Source organism: Nipponia nippon, unplaced genomic scaffold (assembly GCF_047370975.1).
Source record: "Nipponia nippon isolate SJK-2023a ecotype South Korea unplaced genomic scaffold, ASM4737097v1 scaffold_26, whole genome shotgun sequence".
NCBI classification, from domain to species: domain Eukaryota; kingdom Metazoa; phylum Chordata; class Aves; order Pelecaniformes; family Threskiornithidae; genus Nipponia; species Nipponia nippon.
Genome location: NW_028262343.1, coordinates 3,206,413 through 3,220,521, shown reverse-complemented (window position 1 = coordinate 3,220,521; position 14,109 = coordinate 3,206,413). Strand labels below are relative to the sequence as shown.

Here is a 14,109-nt window from a genome sequence, read left to right as displayed (position 1 = left end):
TTGGTTAGCATCTAATCAAACCCAGATCTATTTTGTACAGTTAAATTTTGCAGACCATTAAACTTTAAGGTGGACTAAACAGGTTATACCACCATGAACTACACGTCCTATTTGCAAATTTAGATAGTAAGAGTAAACAGATGACTTCCCATAGGTTTTTTTTCCTCTTCCATTTAAAGCCAAGTCTTATGGTAGGCTTCACCTGCAGCAGAATGACTGGCAATCTGTGGCAAGAACGCAGAGAGGCCTTTCAGGGAGCTGCTGGTCCATAGCATATTGTGGGGTGGCTTTTCCCAAGAATGATCAGAGTAAGCCAAAGGTATAGCCTGAAGCTATACAGTTATCTGGTCCTACCATGTGGTCACTCTCATCCATACCCCACCTACTGAAGCAACTCCCCAGTTCAGCTAGTGCCTAGCTCTATACTCTGAGTCAGTAACAACCTGAGTAACAGAATGGCTTTCATGGCAATAATTAAATTAATAGAATCATAGAATCATTTAGGTTGTAAAAGACCCTTAAGATCATTGAGTCCAACCGTAAAGCTAGCACTGCCAAGTCCACCACTAAACCATGTCCTCAAGCACCACGTCTACCCGTCTTTTAAATACCTCCAGGGATGGGGAATCAACCACTTCCCTGGGCAGCCTGTTCCAATGCCTGACGACCCTTTCGGTAAAGAAGTTTTTCCTAATATCCAATCTAAACCTCTTCTGGCGCAACTTGAGGCCACTTCCTCTTGTCCTATCACTTGGTACTTGTCAGAAGAGACTGACACCCACCTTGCTAAAACCTCTTTGCAGGTAGTTGTAGAGAGCAATAAGGTCTCCCCTCAGCCTCCTCTTCTCCAGGCTAAACAACCCCAGCTCCCTCAGCCGCTCCTCATAAGACTTGTTCTCCAGACCCTTCACCAGCTTCATTGCCCTTCTTTGGACACGCTCCAGCACCTCAATGTCCTTCTTGTAGTGAGGGGCCCAAAACTGAACACAGTACTCAAGGTGCGGCCTCACCAGTGCCGAGTACAAAGGGACCATCACCTCCCTGGTCCTGCTGGCCACACTATTTCTGATACAAGCCAGGATGCTATTGGCCTTCTTGGCCACCTGGGCACACTGCTGGCTCATATTCAGCCAGCTGTCGACCAACACCCCCAGGTCCTTTTCTGCCAGGCAGCTCTCCAGCCACTCCTCCCCAAGCCTGTAGCGTTGCATGGGGTTGTTGTGACCCAAGTGCAGGACCCGGCACTTAGCTTTGTTGAACCTCATACAGTTGGCCTCGGTCCATTGATCCAGCCTGTCCAGGTCCCTCTGTAGAGCCTTCCTACCCTCCAGCAGATCAACACTGCCGCCCAACTTGGTGTCATCTGCAAAGTTATTGAGGGTGCACTCGATCCCCTCATCCAGATCACCGATAAAGATATTAAACAGAACTGGCCCCGATACTGAGCCCTGGGGAACACCACTTGTGACCGGCCGCCAACTGGATTTAACTCCTTTCACCACCACTCTTTGGGCCCATCCATCCATCCATCCTGTGCCAACACTCAGCACAAGCAGAAAAGGAATTGGTTCTGGAGAAGATTTTCAGTCTGGCAGGTGACAAATGCCTTGTCTAACTTGCAGCAGGACTAGCAGCTGCCTAGTAATGACTTTTCCCACATGGACCTGCAGGCTCTGTAGCCGCAGCACCAACATGCTCTGCAGTCTCCCATGTTCCTCTTCGTGCCTTGTCCCTCCCCTCTCTGGGGCACTCCGGTGACCAACAAAAGATGAATACTAGCCTTGTGGATAAGTGCATTGATAGGTCTTGCTGCTCCATCCATCTACCTGTTTTCATAAAGCCTGTAGTAGTGTATCACCTTTAGGACTACTTCCTGTCTGCAAGTCCAATTTGAATACTTAAAATATTATTAAACTGACACAAACAGAGCATGATCACAAAAGTTTGTCTTCCAAATTAGGCTAAAAAGCCTCTTTTAATCATCACAGATGACTCCTTCACTAGGACATCTCACTGTTTTATCACCAGCAACTGTGATTGTTTTCTCTCCAGACTGAGCTATTTCTAAAATATTTAGAGGATACTATCATGGCTGTAATTCAAACAATTGTCATTACTTGTCTATATTGCTTCTCCACATTAGCTTCTTTGCACTAGTATCTTAAGGAACCATTTTAACTCCTGGTTGCAGGCCTCACCAGTGTACTGAGGAACAGGTTCAATTTGTTGAAGAAAACAATCCTGCAGGTTCCCCACTTGGGCAAGCATTCCTCTGGTTACCAGCTTCAGCTCATCTAGCATATCCTGGAGTCACAAGAATAACAGAGCTCACAGTTCTGGTACAATAGAAAAAGTGTGAAATAGAGGAGGAAGTAAATTAATTTTTCAGAGTGGATGTCCATTTCCTAAGCATGCAGGGCTCCTACACCATCCCTTCAGGACCACCCATCACCATCTGAACTGTAATAAAATCCCAAATCTTTGCCTTGCAGGTTTTCACATAGCTGTGGTTTTATTTTAAACTTTTTTTTTACTATTCCAATTCATATGATCTTGCATACCAGGAAGTTCACATATTTTTATATCTGCGGTATATAAAAGTTATTTTTTTTTGTTGAACTGAATCCAGAGCAGTCTTTCCCCCCCCCTCAAAGAGGTTTACATTCACATCAGGAATGTGGGCACCTTAGTGATTCTCCATATAAGCAGGCTCATTTTCAAGCCTGCAATGAAACAAAGTGAGGGGGCAACCTTAGGCGCAGAATGCCTTTGCACCTTCTAATGCATATTTTTCATTAATGATGATGGAAGATTCTTGTGGAAGATACTGTTTACCTTGGAGTGCTGATATGGAAATTACAGGAAGCTCTGCCAACTCCTGGTTGGCAGATAGAGGCAGAAAAGCTATTGTAGTCAAATGGATGAGGGTTTGACTCTTATCCAGCACCATGTGAGTCCCCTCTTCTTTTGTCTTCTTAGTCTATGTGGGTTATCGTGAAGAAGAAAGCCATATACACAGCCAAGGGTTGCTCATGCTGAACAGTTGTAAGAAGCTCACCAAGATGCCCTTACTGCATCAGCTAAGACCTTACAAAAAGTCCAGTTCCCAAGAAACACTTAGAAAATTATTTTTTGAAATAATATATTTTTAATAATATATTTTTTTATATTTTTAGAAATAATAAGCTAAAAATTGTGTTTGCAATTAATAGGAAAACTATTAATGTATTCAATGAAGCTAAGATTTCACCTGTTCCATAGGGAACTTGTATTTATTGTATCCCCTGCTTGTATCCCCGCTTGTATTTATTGTATCCCTGCTGATCCCTCTGCACCCCCCCCTCCCCCCCCCCGCTTAAGCAATAACCATCAGTGGCAGTCATGATGGCTGCATCTGGCTTAAGTTGGACTTTGGGGAGACAAATGGCAACACAGTAGCCAAGGGCTGTCTGGCGCAGTGACCCAGACGTCTTGCTGGTATGCAAATATGACTAGAAGTCAATCATCTTGCTCCATAAATAGTGGACAGCCCAGGGCCCATTGAGCTCTCCTGCATGGCAGCTGGCTGCACGCCAGGATCTCCCCTTGAGTAGGGACCCCTCTCAAGGTTACTCCTCGAGGTTGGGAGAATCCTTATCGCGTCAGATACTCGGTAAGTGAATTGGGAATAAGCGCACTGAAACTTTGTAATCTTAGCTAAGTAATATAAAGGACTGATTAAGCATATATAATCCTTTAGACATAAACCGTTGACCAAGTCTGGGACTAAGTCTGGATCCAGCTGCACCTAAACTCCTCTCTGAGAAGGAGTTTAGAACACAAGGGGGTCCTCTCTGAACCTTATGACTCAATGGGAGGGTCTCCCTAACAGTTTTGTCTGACCCTGTCCTCTATGTAACAAATAATCAAGTGTACCTTGCCATCAAATCTTGTTAAACCACTGTCACATTAGCGCATTTACCATTGAACTTTGTTAACTCACTGTCTTATATCAATAAAATATATTGTTGCTTCTCTCTTGTGAGTGAAGTGCATCACTCTTTCTGCGACACCCTGTAATTGCTCAGCCTGCTCCCAGTTTTCCCGCTCACCTGTGGTTGAAAATGCTTTTGGCAGGTCCTGAATGTCCCCTACTTGCAAGCAGTCCAGATACCACTTTGTTGTGCTCAATCCCTGCTGCAGGCCACTCAGCCACAAGATGACAGCATGGGGTTTCCCATCAGCCAGATGGATGTTGCTAAAGATCACAGTTCAGCCTCCCATCACTCTTCAGACAGTGCAGCACCACTGGTACAAAATACACAGAAGGACTATCAGAGGGTAGCAGATAATCCAAGGCTGATCAAGGAAGATCCTGTGGAAATCTATAATTGCTCTGGTATTTTTCCACATGTCAGCTTTGGTAAATGCATCCCATATGCAGATATATATGGTAAGAATAAATGGGACACTGACTCTCAGAGCAGGATTACCAGGACTCTTGCATGACTCCCCATTTGTAAAGCATTGCTGCCTGCAGAATGTTTTCCCACTGCTTTGTCCAGGCCTCTAACTGGCTTAAACAATGTCACCTTAAAGGGCATAACGTGCTAAAATACACAGTGGTAAAGGTAATGGGTGTAGCTAACAGCCTGCAGTCAGCACTTTGGCAGGTATTTATCTGATAACCCTAGAAATACTCTGTAGCAGAAATGTACAACTAGAAAAATCAGTTTGTGATGCATATTGTATTCAGTTAAGCCATCTGACAGCGTATCCAAATGCATCATTAAAGAAGCCAAAGGAAGCATGATTCCAAGCAGATAATCTGCATTTCTCTGTAACAAATAGTAAATAAAACCCAAAATATAATGCAGAAAAGACACACCCCACCACTAAAGATGACAGCGCCCACTCTCAACTCTTTTTTTTAAGGCTTTAATGAATGACCTATTTGATACTTCACACAATAAATTCTCATTTTATTAAGTACAATGCACCATCAAAAACACAACAGCAGAGAAACAAAAACTCTTACATGCTGCATAATATTGAAAAAAATGTCTCTTTCCTAAGGAAATTGGATCTGCAAGCTAAATCTTAGACCAGCTAGCTAGTTCTCCCCACAAAAATCTCTCCCTGGCTCTCCGAATGCATGTGGATATCTGCAGAAGCAATGAGCTAAGTGCATCTAGACAGCGTACAACTATTCTACAATGTTAGACAGACCTTGTTTCAAGGATCCCACTGATCACCAGCCTGCATGTCCCTTATTTCCTCATGGTAACAGTTACGTGCATTGAGGAGTCAAGCTGCACAGATGCCAGGCACTTAAACAGTTAAGTGCTGGCTCTTCTGGACATCTGTTTGAAGTTCAGAGAGGGCTGCCACTGTTGCATCAAGTGAGAGCTCACAAATACACTGACCTTCAAGAAACACCTACATTAAAATGATGTCAACTAAAAATTGTTAATACTGTGGAAGGAAAAACTCTTATTGGCTTCAGAGCTAATAACACCTACTGAACTCATTCCATTCCTATTCATTTAGCAAATTATCTTCCTATCTCTCCACTACTAATGTACCCCTTTGATGATGCGCTACCTCTGTCAGGGATCTTCTGAGTTATTTGGTACATGTTCCCTATTATCTTTCTAATTGCTCGGTCTAATTAAAACAATCCAGATCTATATCAGCATGAATGGGGCAGGGTATGTCTCCATCTTTAAAGTCTACACTAGTGCTAAAGCCTCAGCAGTTGTGATGAATATCAGGAATGTTTTCACTGCTGTCTCTGTCAAAACGCTCCCAGAGCCAAGATTTCCGCAAAGGTGCATGAAGTCACCAGTAACTTGCTAAAAGGTAGCATTTCTTGGCAAACTCAAAGATCTGGCAAGACAGAGTATGTTGCAGACATTTTACTTATGTGAATATTATGTGTGTGTCGTGGTTTAACCCCAGCCAGCAACTAAGCACCACACAGCCACTCACTCACTCCCCCCCCCCGATGGGATGGGGGAGAGAATCAGAAGAGTCAAAGTGAGAAAACTCATGGGTTGAGATAAAGACAGTTTAATAGGTAAAACAAAAGCTGTGCATGCAAGCAAAGCAAAACAAGGAATTCATTCACTACTTCCCATTGACAGGCAGGTATTCAGCCATCTCCGGGAAAGCAGGGCTCCATCATGCATAACGGTTACTTGGGAAGACAAACGCCATCATGCCAAAGGTCCCCCCCCTCTTTCTTCTTCCTCCAGCTTATATACTGAGCATGACGTCATATGGTATGGTATAGCCCTTTGGCCAGTCTGGGTCAGCTGTCCTGGCTGTGCTCCCTCCCAGCTTCTTGTGCACCTGGCAGAGCATGGGAAGCTGAAAAGTCCTTGACTAGTGTAAGCACTACTTAGCAACAACAAAACTATCAGTGTGTTATCAACATTATTCTCCTACTAAATCCAAAACACAGCACTATACCAGCTACTAGGAAGAAAATTAACTCTATCCCAGCTGAAACCAGGACAATGTCTAGCAGCAATTTAAGGTTTATTCACAGTTAAAGAGAGAATCACAGGAATTTAGCAGCAATTAATCATTGGTTAATTTAGCATTTACAAAGTGACTAAATAGGATTTACTACAATATTTGAATCAATTCACACACACACAATATGCATATAAAGGTACCTGTTAAAAATTCCCCTCGAGCTAAGTGAAATACTCACTTCAAATGATTGTCTCAATGGGCGAAGGTTGAGCCACCAGGAGTGAGAGGGGCCCTGGAGTTCACCCCAGGTCCTGTTGCCAGGCTGTTAAGTCCCGGTCTGATTGTCAGGCTCGGGAAAGGTTTGTAATGATCCCAAGGGCGAAATTAAGACACAAACGAGGTCATATGCCGCCAATCAGACGTTTTATTGGGTAGATATAAAAGAGTAAAGCGATAGGAAAGGCAGGAAATATTAGGAGGAAATTAAGCAAGCATTCAGAGAGATAAGCAAAGGATAGTCACCACCATGGATCCAGCGGCGTCCCGTTGGTCCTGTCTTCAGTTTTTCGGTGGTGGATGGCCACCCTCAGGTTTCGTTGTGCCGTCTTTTATCTGGTGTTGGAGAGGGAGTTTGCCCTCTCGTTTCCGTTTGGTTACCCAGAGCAACATCACGTACCCAACACATGCATATCTAATATATTGCTGGTGGGGCAAGCGGCCTGACCCAGATACCAGGTGGTGTCCTATTCTTGGTGGTGCCTGATAAGCCAAAGAATGGCCTGCTGCTTCAGCAAGTTTGCACAAGTTTCCTTGCCAGATGGTGGTACTTGATAAACCAAAGAGTGGTCTGCCCTCGGGTCTTGTCAGACAAAAGAGTGGTCTACTGTCCGGTCTTATCAGATAAACACACACAAGCAAGCTTTGAGACAATTGTTCTTAACACTTCAGTCTCTTACACCACCTCGTGGCTCAAAGATTGCTGTCTTGACTCGCAGATCTCTGCCTTCATGGCCCATGGTGGTGATAGAGGGAGAGGATAGTAAGATATGAAGAGAGCATTTGTTTACACAATTTTTACAACTAAAGGTCTTGGTTGGTACACTGCACGGATATATTTAACATTGTCTGGTGATGGGGCAGCAACAAACTGCATGTTAGTCACAACATGTTGAATTAATTGAACAAAACATGGAATGATACATGGTAAAAATAATAGCATTGCTAAACCACACAACATATAGAACAAGATACGCTTAACCCAAGGGGTACCTGGAAGCCATGAAAAGGGATCAAATTCCCAACCTTTCCAGGTCTGAACAGGAACATGGGCTAATTTTTTTATTCCAGAGGTTATTTGTTTAACAACTTGACCGTTATCATCTATTTTTAAACAGCAATTAGAATCATTTAATTTACCACAAACACCTCCTTCTTCAGCTAGCAGGTAGTCGAGAACCATACGATGTTGCAAAATTGCCATTCGCATTTGTGTGGTTTGATCTGCCAATAGGTCCAAGGCATGAGCAGTTTCATTGGCAATAATTTCTAAAATGGCTTGTAGTCGAATAATGCGATTTAAATTATAAACAGGTTCTCGAGCACCGCTAATCACTTCATTGGGGTTCCAGGTGGCAGGCCCATAGTGTTGGATAATTCGTTCTGGGGGCCACTCATCCTTTCCCCAAGACTGGCTACTACCACCTGCTATAGCAGTATTAATAGATTGTTTGCTCGGTGTAAGGTCATCATATAATTTAACACCCAAATTATTATCATCATTCTTGGGAAGCAGAAAAAACAGGGGATGAATTACTCCAACATAACATATTCCAGACCACTTTGCTGGTAACACTTTGTATGCATGGTGACCACACACCCAGTAGTGACCCTTTAAGGCTCAATGGCTATTAGCAAAAGGTCCTTTCCATTCTTTTGCTGATTTGCCAGCATGTCCATTGGATTGGAAATATGTAGTGTTTTTTGGCCCAAAAGGATTACCATTTACATTACAATTTCAAGTGTTTGAATCATTCCTACACCACTTACATCTCCATGCTCCTGAATAGGGACTTCAGGTACAGTTGATGCCAGCGGCTTCCTCAAAGATAGTATTGTTTGTAGGAGACCAGAAATAAGGGAATCCAGACCCATATCTAGATGGGTCATACCACCCCCAGTGGACATGGCGGCCAAGTTTTGCCCTGCGAGATAGGTCCAGGTACAATTACTTATTCCTACAAAGACACCATTCTTTTGAGTTCAATTTAAACAAAACTGTCCCTGAGTTGGATATTGTATGGGCCAGGGTGGTGGTGACTTTTCTTCCCAATAGGTATTGTTTTTTACTTCGCTATAATTGCTCACCAGCCATTCAGGAGAAAGGGGGACGGAGATCCACAGCCAGCTTTTCAGGCCAAATGGTCCTCCACACACCCAACAATTTGTAAGGTTAAATGCTTGAGCCACAGAATGACCTAGAGTCACAAACTTGTTTTCCCATTCTCGGTTAACACTTAGGGAGCCAAAGCTTCCCCTGGAACCAAGGGTGAAGAAAACTGTCGTCCAAAATAATTTCTGTGACAACGTACAATACATCCTAAAAATACCAACAAACCAAATGAACAGAATTAGAATTTGCGTGGGGGTCTTCAGTTGTAATTCAGGATATTGTTTTCCATGAGGTTTGCCTGCAAGAAAAAAAAAAGAAACATTCTCGGCTCGTTTTTTTTTTTTGAACCGGAGGTAAAAGGTTACTATTAAAAGGATGGGAAGATCCATCGAGTGTTGATTTTGTATTCCTTCCCATGGGCATCTTTTGCTTTCCAGGCATATTTGTTTAACGGGGTTTCAAGCACTAATGGGACATTTCCCACAGTAGGGAGGTCCACTAAAACAGGTTGGCCAGGAAAATGGGAGGGACTTTTAGGGTGGTCAGGGCCTGTAGGGGCTGGAACTATGGTTGGGGCTTCTGGGCAGAATGCTGTAAGTTTTGGACATCCGTTTATTCCCCATCGGGTGTTAACATAGTAAACACCTTTTTGCAAGCGTTCTGCCCACCCAGGTCCATGGGGTCTGAGGAAGCGTTTGAGAAGACCATTAGTTCTTTCCACTATCCCGTTAGCCTGTGGATAATAGGGAGTGTGGAAAATCCATGCAATTCCTTCTCCGGCTGCCCAGTCTTGGACAGTTTTGGCAGTGAAGTGAGTGCCATTATCTGATTGAATCGACTGGGGCTTGGGAAAGGTGCTAAACTACCATTTTAAAGCTATTACTGTATTCTCCCCGGTTGCCCGAGCAAATGCTTTTGCTTGCACCAGCCCTGATATTATTTTTACTTCTACCAGGACATAATGTTTTCCCTTGGATTTTCGAAAAGGACCAATGTAATCCACTTGCCAAGCTTCCCAAAGCTTTTTCCCTTGTCTAAGGTGTAGGGGGGTTTCTTCTAAGGGATGTCTGTCTAAACGACTGCGGCATTGGCCACAGGCTGAAATGCAGGTTTGACAGTTTTCTCGAGTGACCGGTCAGCCTTTAACTTGAGCTTCCCGGTAAAGATCTTTGGCTCCAGTATGTCCCCTTTTAAGGTGCAGCCATTCTAAAAGTCGTTCCCAATCTTCTGTCACTGGTTCATTCTGCAAAGGGGCGAGTCGGGCTAACTCGTCAACTCTGCTATTCCATCGACTGGTTGGGGTGTCATCAGTTTGGTGAGAGGCTACCCATGCTACAGCAAAGTCTCCTTGTCTAGCAATAGCCAAAATGTCCTGCCACTTTTCCTTTTGCCACACAGGTATTCTGTTGACTTCCAACCCATTTTGTTCCCAAAACGGGAGCCACTCTGTGCATCCTTTAAAAACAGCAAAAGAGTCAGTGTAGATATAGACCGGAGAAGTAGATTGAGCTTCATTTTGAAAAACACTCCACACAGCCACCAGTTCTCCTACTTGTGCACTGCCTTCTCCTTCAGTAATTATTTTTTGGTCAGTTTTTATTTGTAGAGCAACAGCACGATTGTAGCATTCGTTACATATCAAGGTTATACCGGCGGATCTCCAGCCGACCCGGGCTGGGGAAGGAACAGTCAGCACACGCAGTGTGGGTGTTCAACTCCCCCGTTTATTGCGCAGTAGTTTACCTTTATACTCCCAGCAGTAGGCGTGTCATGTTATAAGGGGCGGAGACAAGGGAGGGTCGATCTTTCACTCTTTCCGTACAGCGCGTGATCTTCCGGTCGCCAGCCCTTATCTTTACTACACACGATATTTCCAAATTTTACCCTCTCGCTTAGCAGAGGCATCAGTAAACCAGACATTTTGTAATTGTTCTGAAAATGGGGGGGGCTACTTGCACAACAGCAGGAAGCTCATTCTCCTCTTGGTTTGGAACTATTTCCTCTTGGATGACTAGATTTTTAGCAGCACCTTCAGATACTTTAAAGATGTCACAATAATGTTCTATTTGTGCATACCATTTCCGCACTGAAGCTCTTTGTGCCACCCCATCAGGGGGAGGTGTCCCGGTTAAAACAGCTTTAATGACCTTGAAAGGACCTCTAAGCACTATGGTTTGTCGACGAATGGTGCGCTCTGCCTCTCGCAAGGCTAAGCTGACCACAAACAGTCCCTTTTCCCATACAGTATATCGCTTTTCTGCATCCTTAAAACTGCGGGAATAAAATCCAATGGGTCGAGTGGGTCCTTCGGGGCCTTTTTGCCAGAAGTGTATCGATAAACCCGACTGGGCAAATCCCCATTCAATCTGAACTGGGTCAGTAGGATGGATTGGGCCAAGAGCCTGGTAATTAGCTGCCTCAAATACCAAAAGCTGTAAAGCCTCTTCGTGGACTGGAGTCCAGTCCCATGACACATCTTTTCGCAATAAATCATACAAGGGCCTAGCAATAATAGAAAAGTTTGGAATGTGTTTTCTCCAAAATACAAGTATTCCTAGCACATGCTGCAATTCCTTCTTTGACTCGGGCATTTTTATCTGATCTAGTGTGGAGAGGGTATCCTGAGGAATACATGTCATTCCTCCTTTCCACCAAATCCCTAGAAATTTAACTTCATTTGAAGGAGTCTGAATTTTCTCAGGTGGGATCTTTAACCCTAGGCTTTCTAAATGAGTGATAATGTTATCCTGTGTTGTCTGGACTTTTTCTGTTTGACTCCCTGCAATTAGCACATCATCAATGTACTGATAAACTTTAACTCCTTCCTCTGATGGGATTAGTTCTAATTCTCGTGCTAAAGCGTGGTGGGCTAATGTGGGGGAATGTTTATATCCTTGAGGGAGCCGTGTAGAAGTAAACTGTTGCCCCTCCCAGGTAAAAGCAAAACGATCTTGGTCCTGTGGTTGCAGAGGGACCATAAAGAACATATCTTTAACATCAATAGTTGCCATAATAGGATGTGCTTGTTCCTGAATAGTGGCTATGAGTTCGGCAATGTTTGGTACAGCAGCTGTTAACGGGCCTGTGTTTGCATTGAGCCTTCGGTAATCGACTGTTAGTCTCCACTTCCCATTTGGTTTTCCGACTGGCCATACAGGAGAATTAAAGGGAGAGTGAGTAGAAACTTCAACCCCCTGTTCCTTTAATTCCTCCAGTACTGGGGAAATCCCCTCCCGTGCCCCTAGAGGCAAGGGATAGGGTTTAACATTTGTTAATCTTGAAGGGGGAAGTAAAGGTGCAGCTTGTAAGAGACGTATATTTATCAGCGGCACACCAAAAGACCAGCTTCCCCCTTTATTGTCTGTCCACACTTTACCCTTCAGGACATCAAGCCCTAAAAGATTAAGCGGGAGCGGCCCCACAATCATTTCCACCGGAGTGGCTGTCTTCTCCCCTGGTAGCTGTAAATTGACCGTAGCCAGTGCCTGTGCTTGAACATTACCGAACGCATCTGCCACAAACAAACGTCGCTTAGACAATGATATACCTCCGCGCGCTGCATCTTCTGTCTTGATGGCTGAAATTTGAGCACCAGTATCCACTAAAAATGTAATGGGTACTCGTCTAAATCCTACAAGGCAAGTGATTAATAAATCACCTCGATGACCTATAGTGAGCTGTCTAATATACACCCACCCTTCGCCCCCCCCGCTTACTACAAGGGGGCGAAGGAATTAGTTTCCCGTCAACCTTTGGGGGGCAGTTGAGTCAGTCAAATTGATTAGGGGTGGGGGTGCACTAGGAACCGGACTCTCAAACATTTTTACTTTGGCTGCTGGCTTTTCGGGCCACTCTAAAACTAATTTTTCAAGCCTATCGGTTGGTAACCCGTCCATAAGATCTCGAGGAACACCTTTCTGACACCCTACGGTCCATAAGCTTGTTTGAGATGTTTCTTCCGCCAGAAAGTTTAATGAAGGACACTCTTTTTTCATTTTCAAGATGTGAGGGAGGCTTTATTTCAGTACGTCTTAAACCCTTCAGGTCTGATTTTGGGGACGGGGTACTAATTGGGCCATATTTTCGCCCGTAATTGATTAACTCCTGAGCAACCTCTCCCCAAGTCCATACTTCAAAATTTTGGTTCCTATGATCAGAAGTCACCAGTCCAGCTAGTGCGGTTGAGACCTTTTCGCCCTGGGGCATTGCGTTAATTGTACTTTGTAATTGTATGCCCAGAGGTTTTAAAGATACAGGGAGGCCCCTTATCAGGGGGGTCATTCGTTCAGGGTCCACCGGTATCATCATCGGGGACTCCTGTTTGAGCTTAAGCTCACAATCATACATCATTTGCAAACATGCCGCTTTCTGTATATTTTCTACCAATTGATCAATTGATCCTGTGATAGCAAGAGGGTCTCCTCGTTCCAAGGGATTGAGGCCTCCAGCCCAGTAAGCTGCCCTTTGGGTTAGGGACCAGGGAGCGCGGTGATCACCGGTAGTTAAAAACACTCCGGGCCCTCAATATCCTTCAGCTTCTTTTTCACTTAGTAATATCTGGTCCCCACCTGACAACGACACCCTCCATACATATTCTGTTTCTGATTCCTTAGGGGTACGGCCAAACTCCCTTTTTAATTTAGCTAATTCTGTAGTGGTATACGGCACTTCTTTTGTAGCAATTTGAGGGGAGTCATCTTGGTCATTGTCATATGTGAATTCAGTTTTAACCAAAGGTCAGAGAGAGTAAGGAGGCATCTCTAATTTGTCTAATCTTAATTTCATCTCTTCTAACTCCCCGCAAGGATATACAATTTTCTTTTTGGGGGGCGAATGGCTGTTACCACTCTCGTCCGTGAGGAGTTACTCTTTAAGAGTAGATTGCAGATAGTCTGCCTGGGCTCTCTCCTGCTCTAATTGCTCTTTTAAGTTTTCAACTTGTCCTTGCAAAGATTGGACAAGGGCTTGTAAGCACTGTATGGTCTGAGACTCGGCACTACACTGCCGGTCTCTTGCTTCCACAGCTACAACTAAACTGGCACCCAAAACGGCGCATATAATTGATTTTCCTTTTCCGGCCCGAAGTTTAGCATCCTTTTGCAGGGCGTTGATTTGGTCGGTAATACTCTGCAGATTATACCAATTATCTCGTGCCCAATCAATACCTTGTACTGAAGGGCGTGCATTATGTTTTTCCAAAAAGTTATACAGCACCTCCCTGTCCACAGGGATAGTGTTATCATCACTCATTTTCTATA

The 14,109-nt window shown here is 44.1% G+C and overlaps 1 protein-coding gene, 1 long non-coding RNA gene and 2 pseudogenes across 3 annotated transcripts in view; 1 reads left to right on the top strand and 3 right to left on the bottom strand.

The window, feature by feature from the left end:
- LOC104010610 (thrombospondin-4-like) overlaps positions 1-8,646 on the bottom strand; it is a 27,936-nt pseudogene extending 19,290 nt beyond the window's left edge. The window contains exons 1-3 of the transcript XR_015705779.1: positions 8,509-8,646; positions 7,829-8,242; positions 2,199-2,304 (exon numbers count right to left, since the gene is read on the bottom strand). The product of XR_015705779.1 is annotated as a thrombospondin-4-like (transcript). The remainder of the gene's footprint in view (positions 1-2,198; positions 2,305-7,828; positions 8,243-8,508) is intronic.
- LOC148055161 (uncharacterized) overlaps positions 1-14,109 on the top strand; it is a 123,749-nt gene that overhangs the window by 53,654 nt on the left and 55,986 nt on the right. The window lies entirely within an intron of this gene.
- The window catches only part of LOC148055162 (uncharacterized), a 22,398-nt gene continuing 15,041 nt past the window's right edge, over positions 6,753-14,109 (bottom strand). The window contains exon 4 of the mRNA XM_087762437.1: positions 6,753-9,149. Within this exon, the coding sequence (XP_087618563.1) occupies positions 8,722-9,149 (428 nt within the window). The 3' untranslated portion in view covers positions 6,753-8,721. The remainder of the gene's footprint in view (positions 9,150-14,109) is intronic.
- On the bottom strand, positions 12,586-14,101 carry LOC148055163 (uncharacterized; annotated as a pseudogene).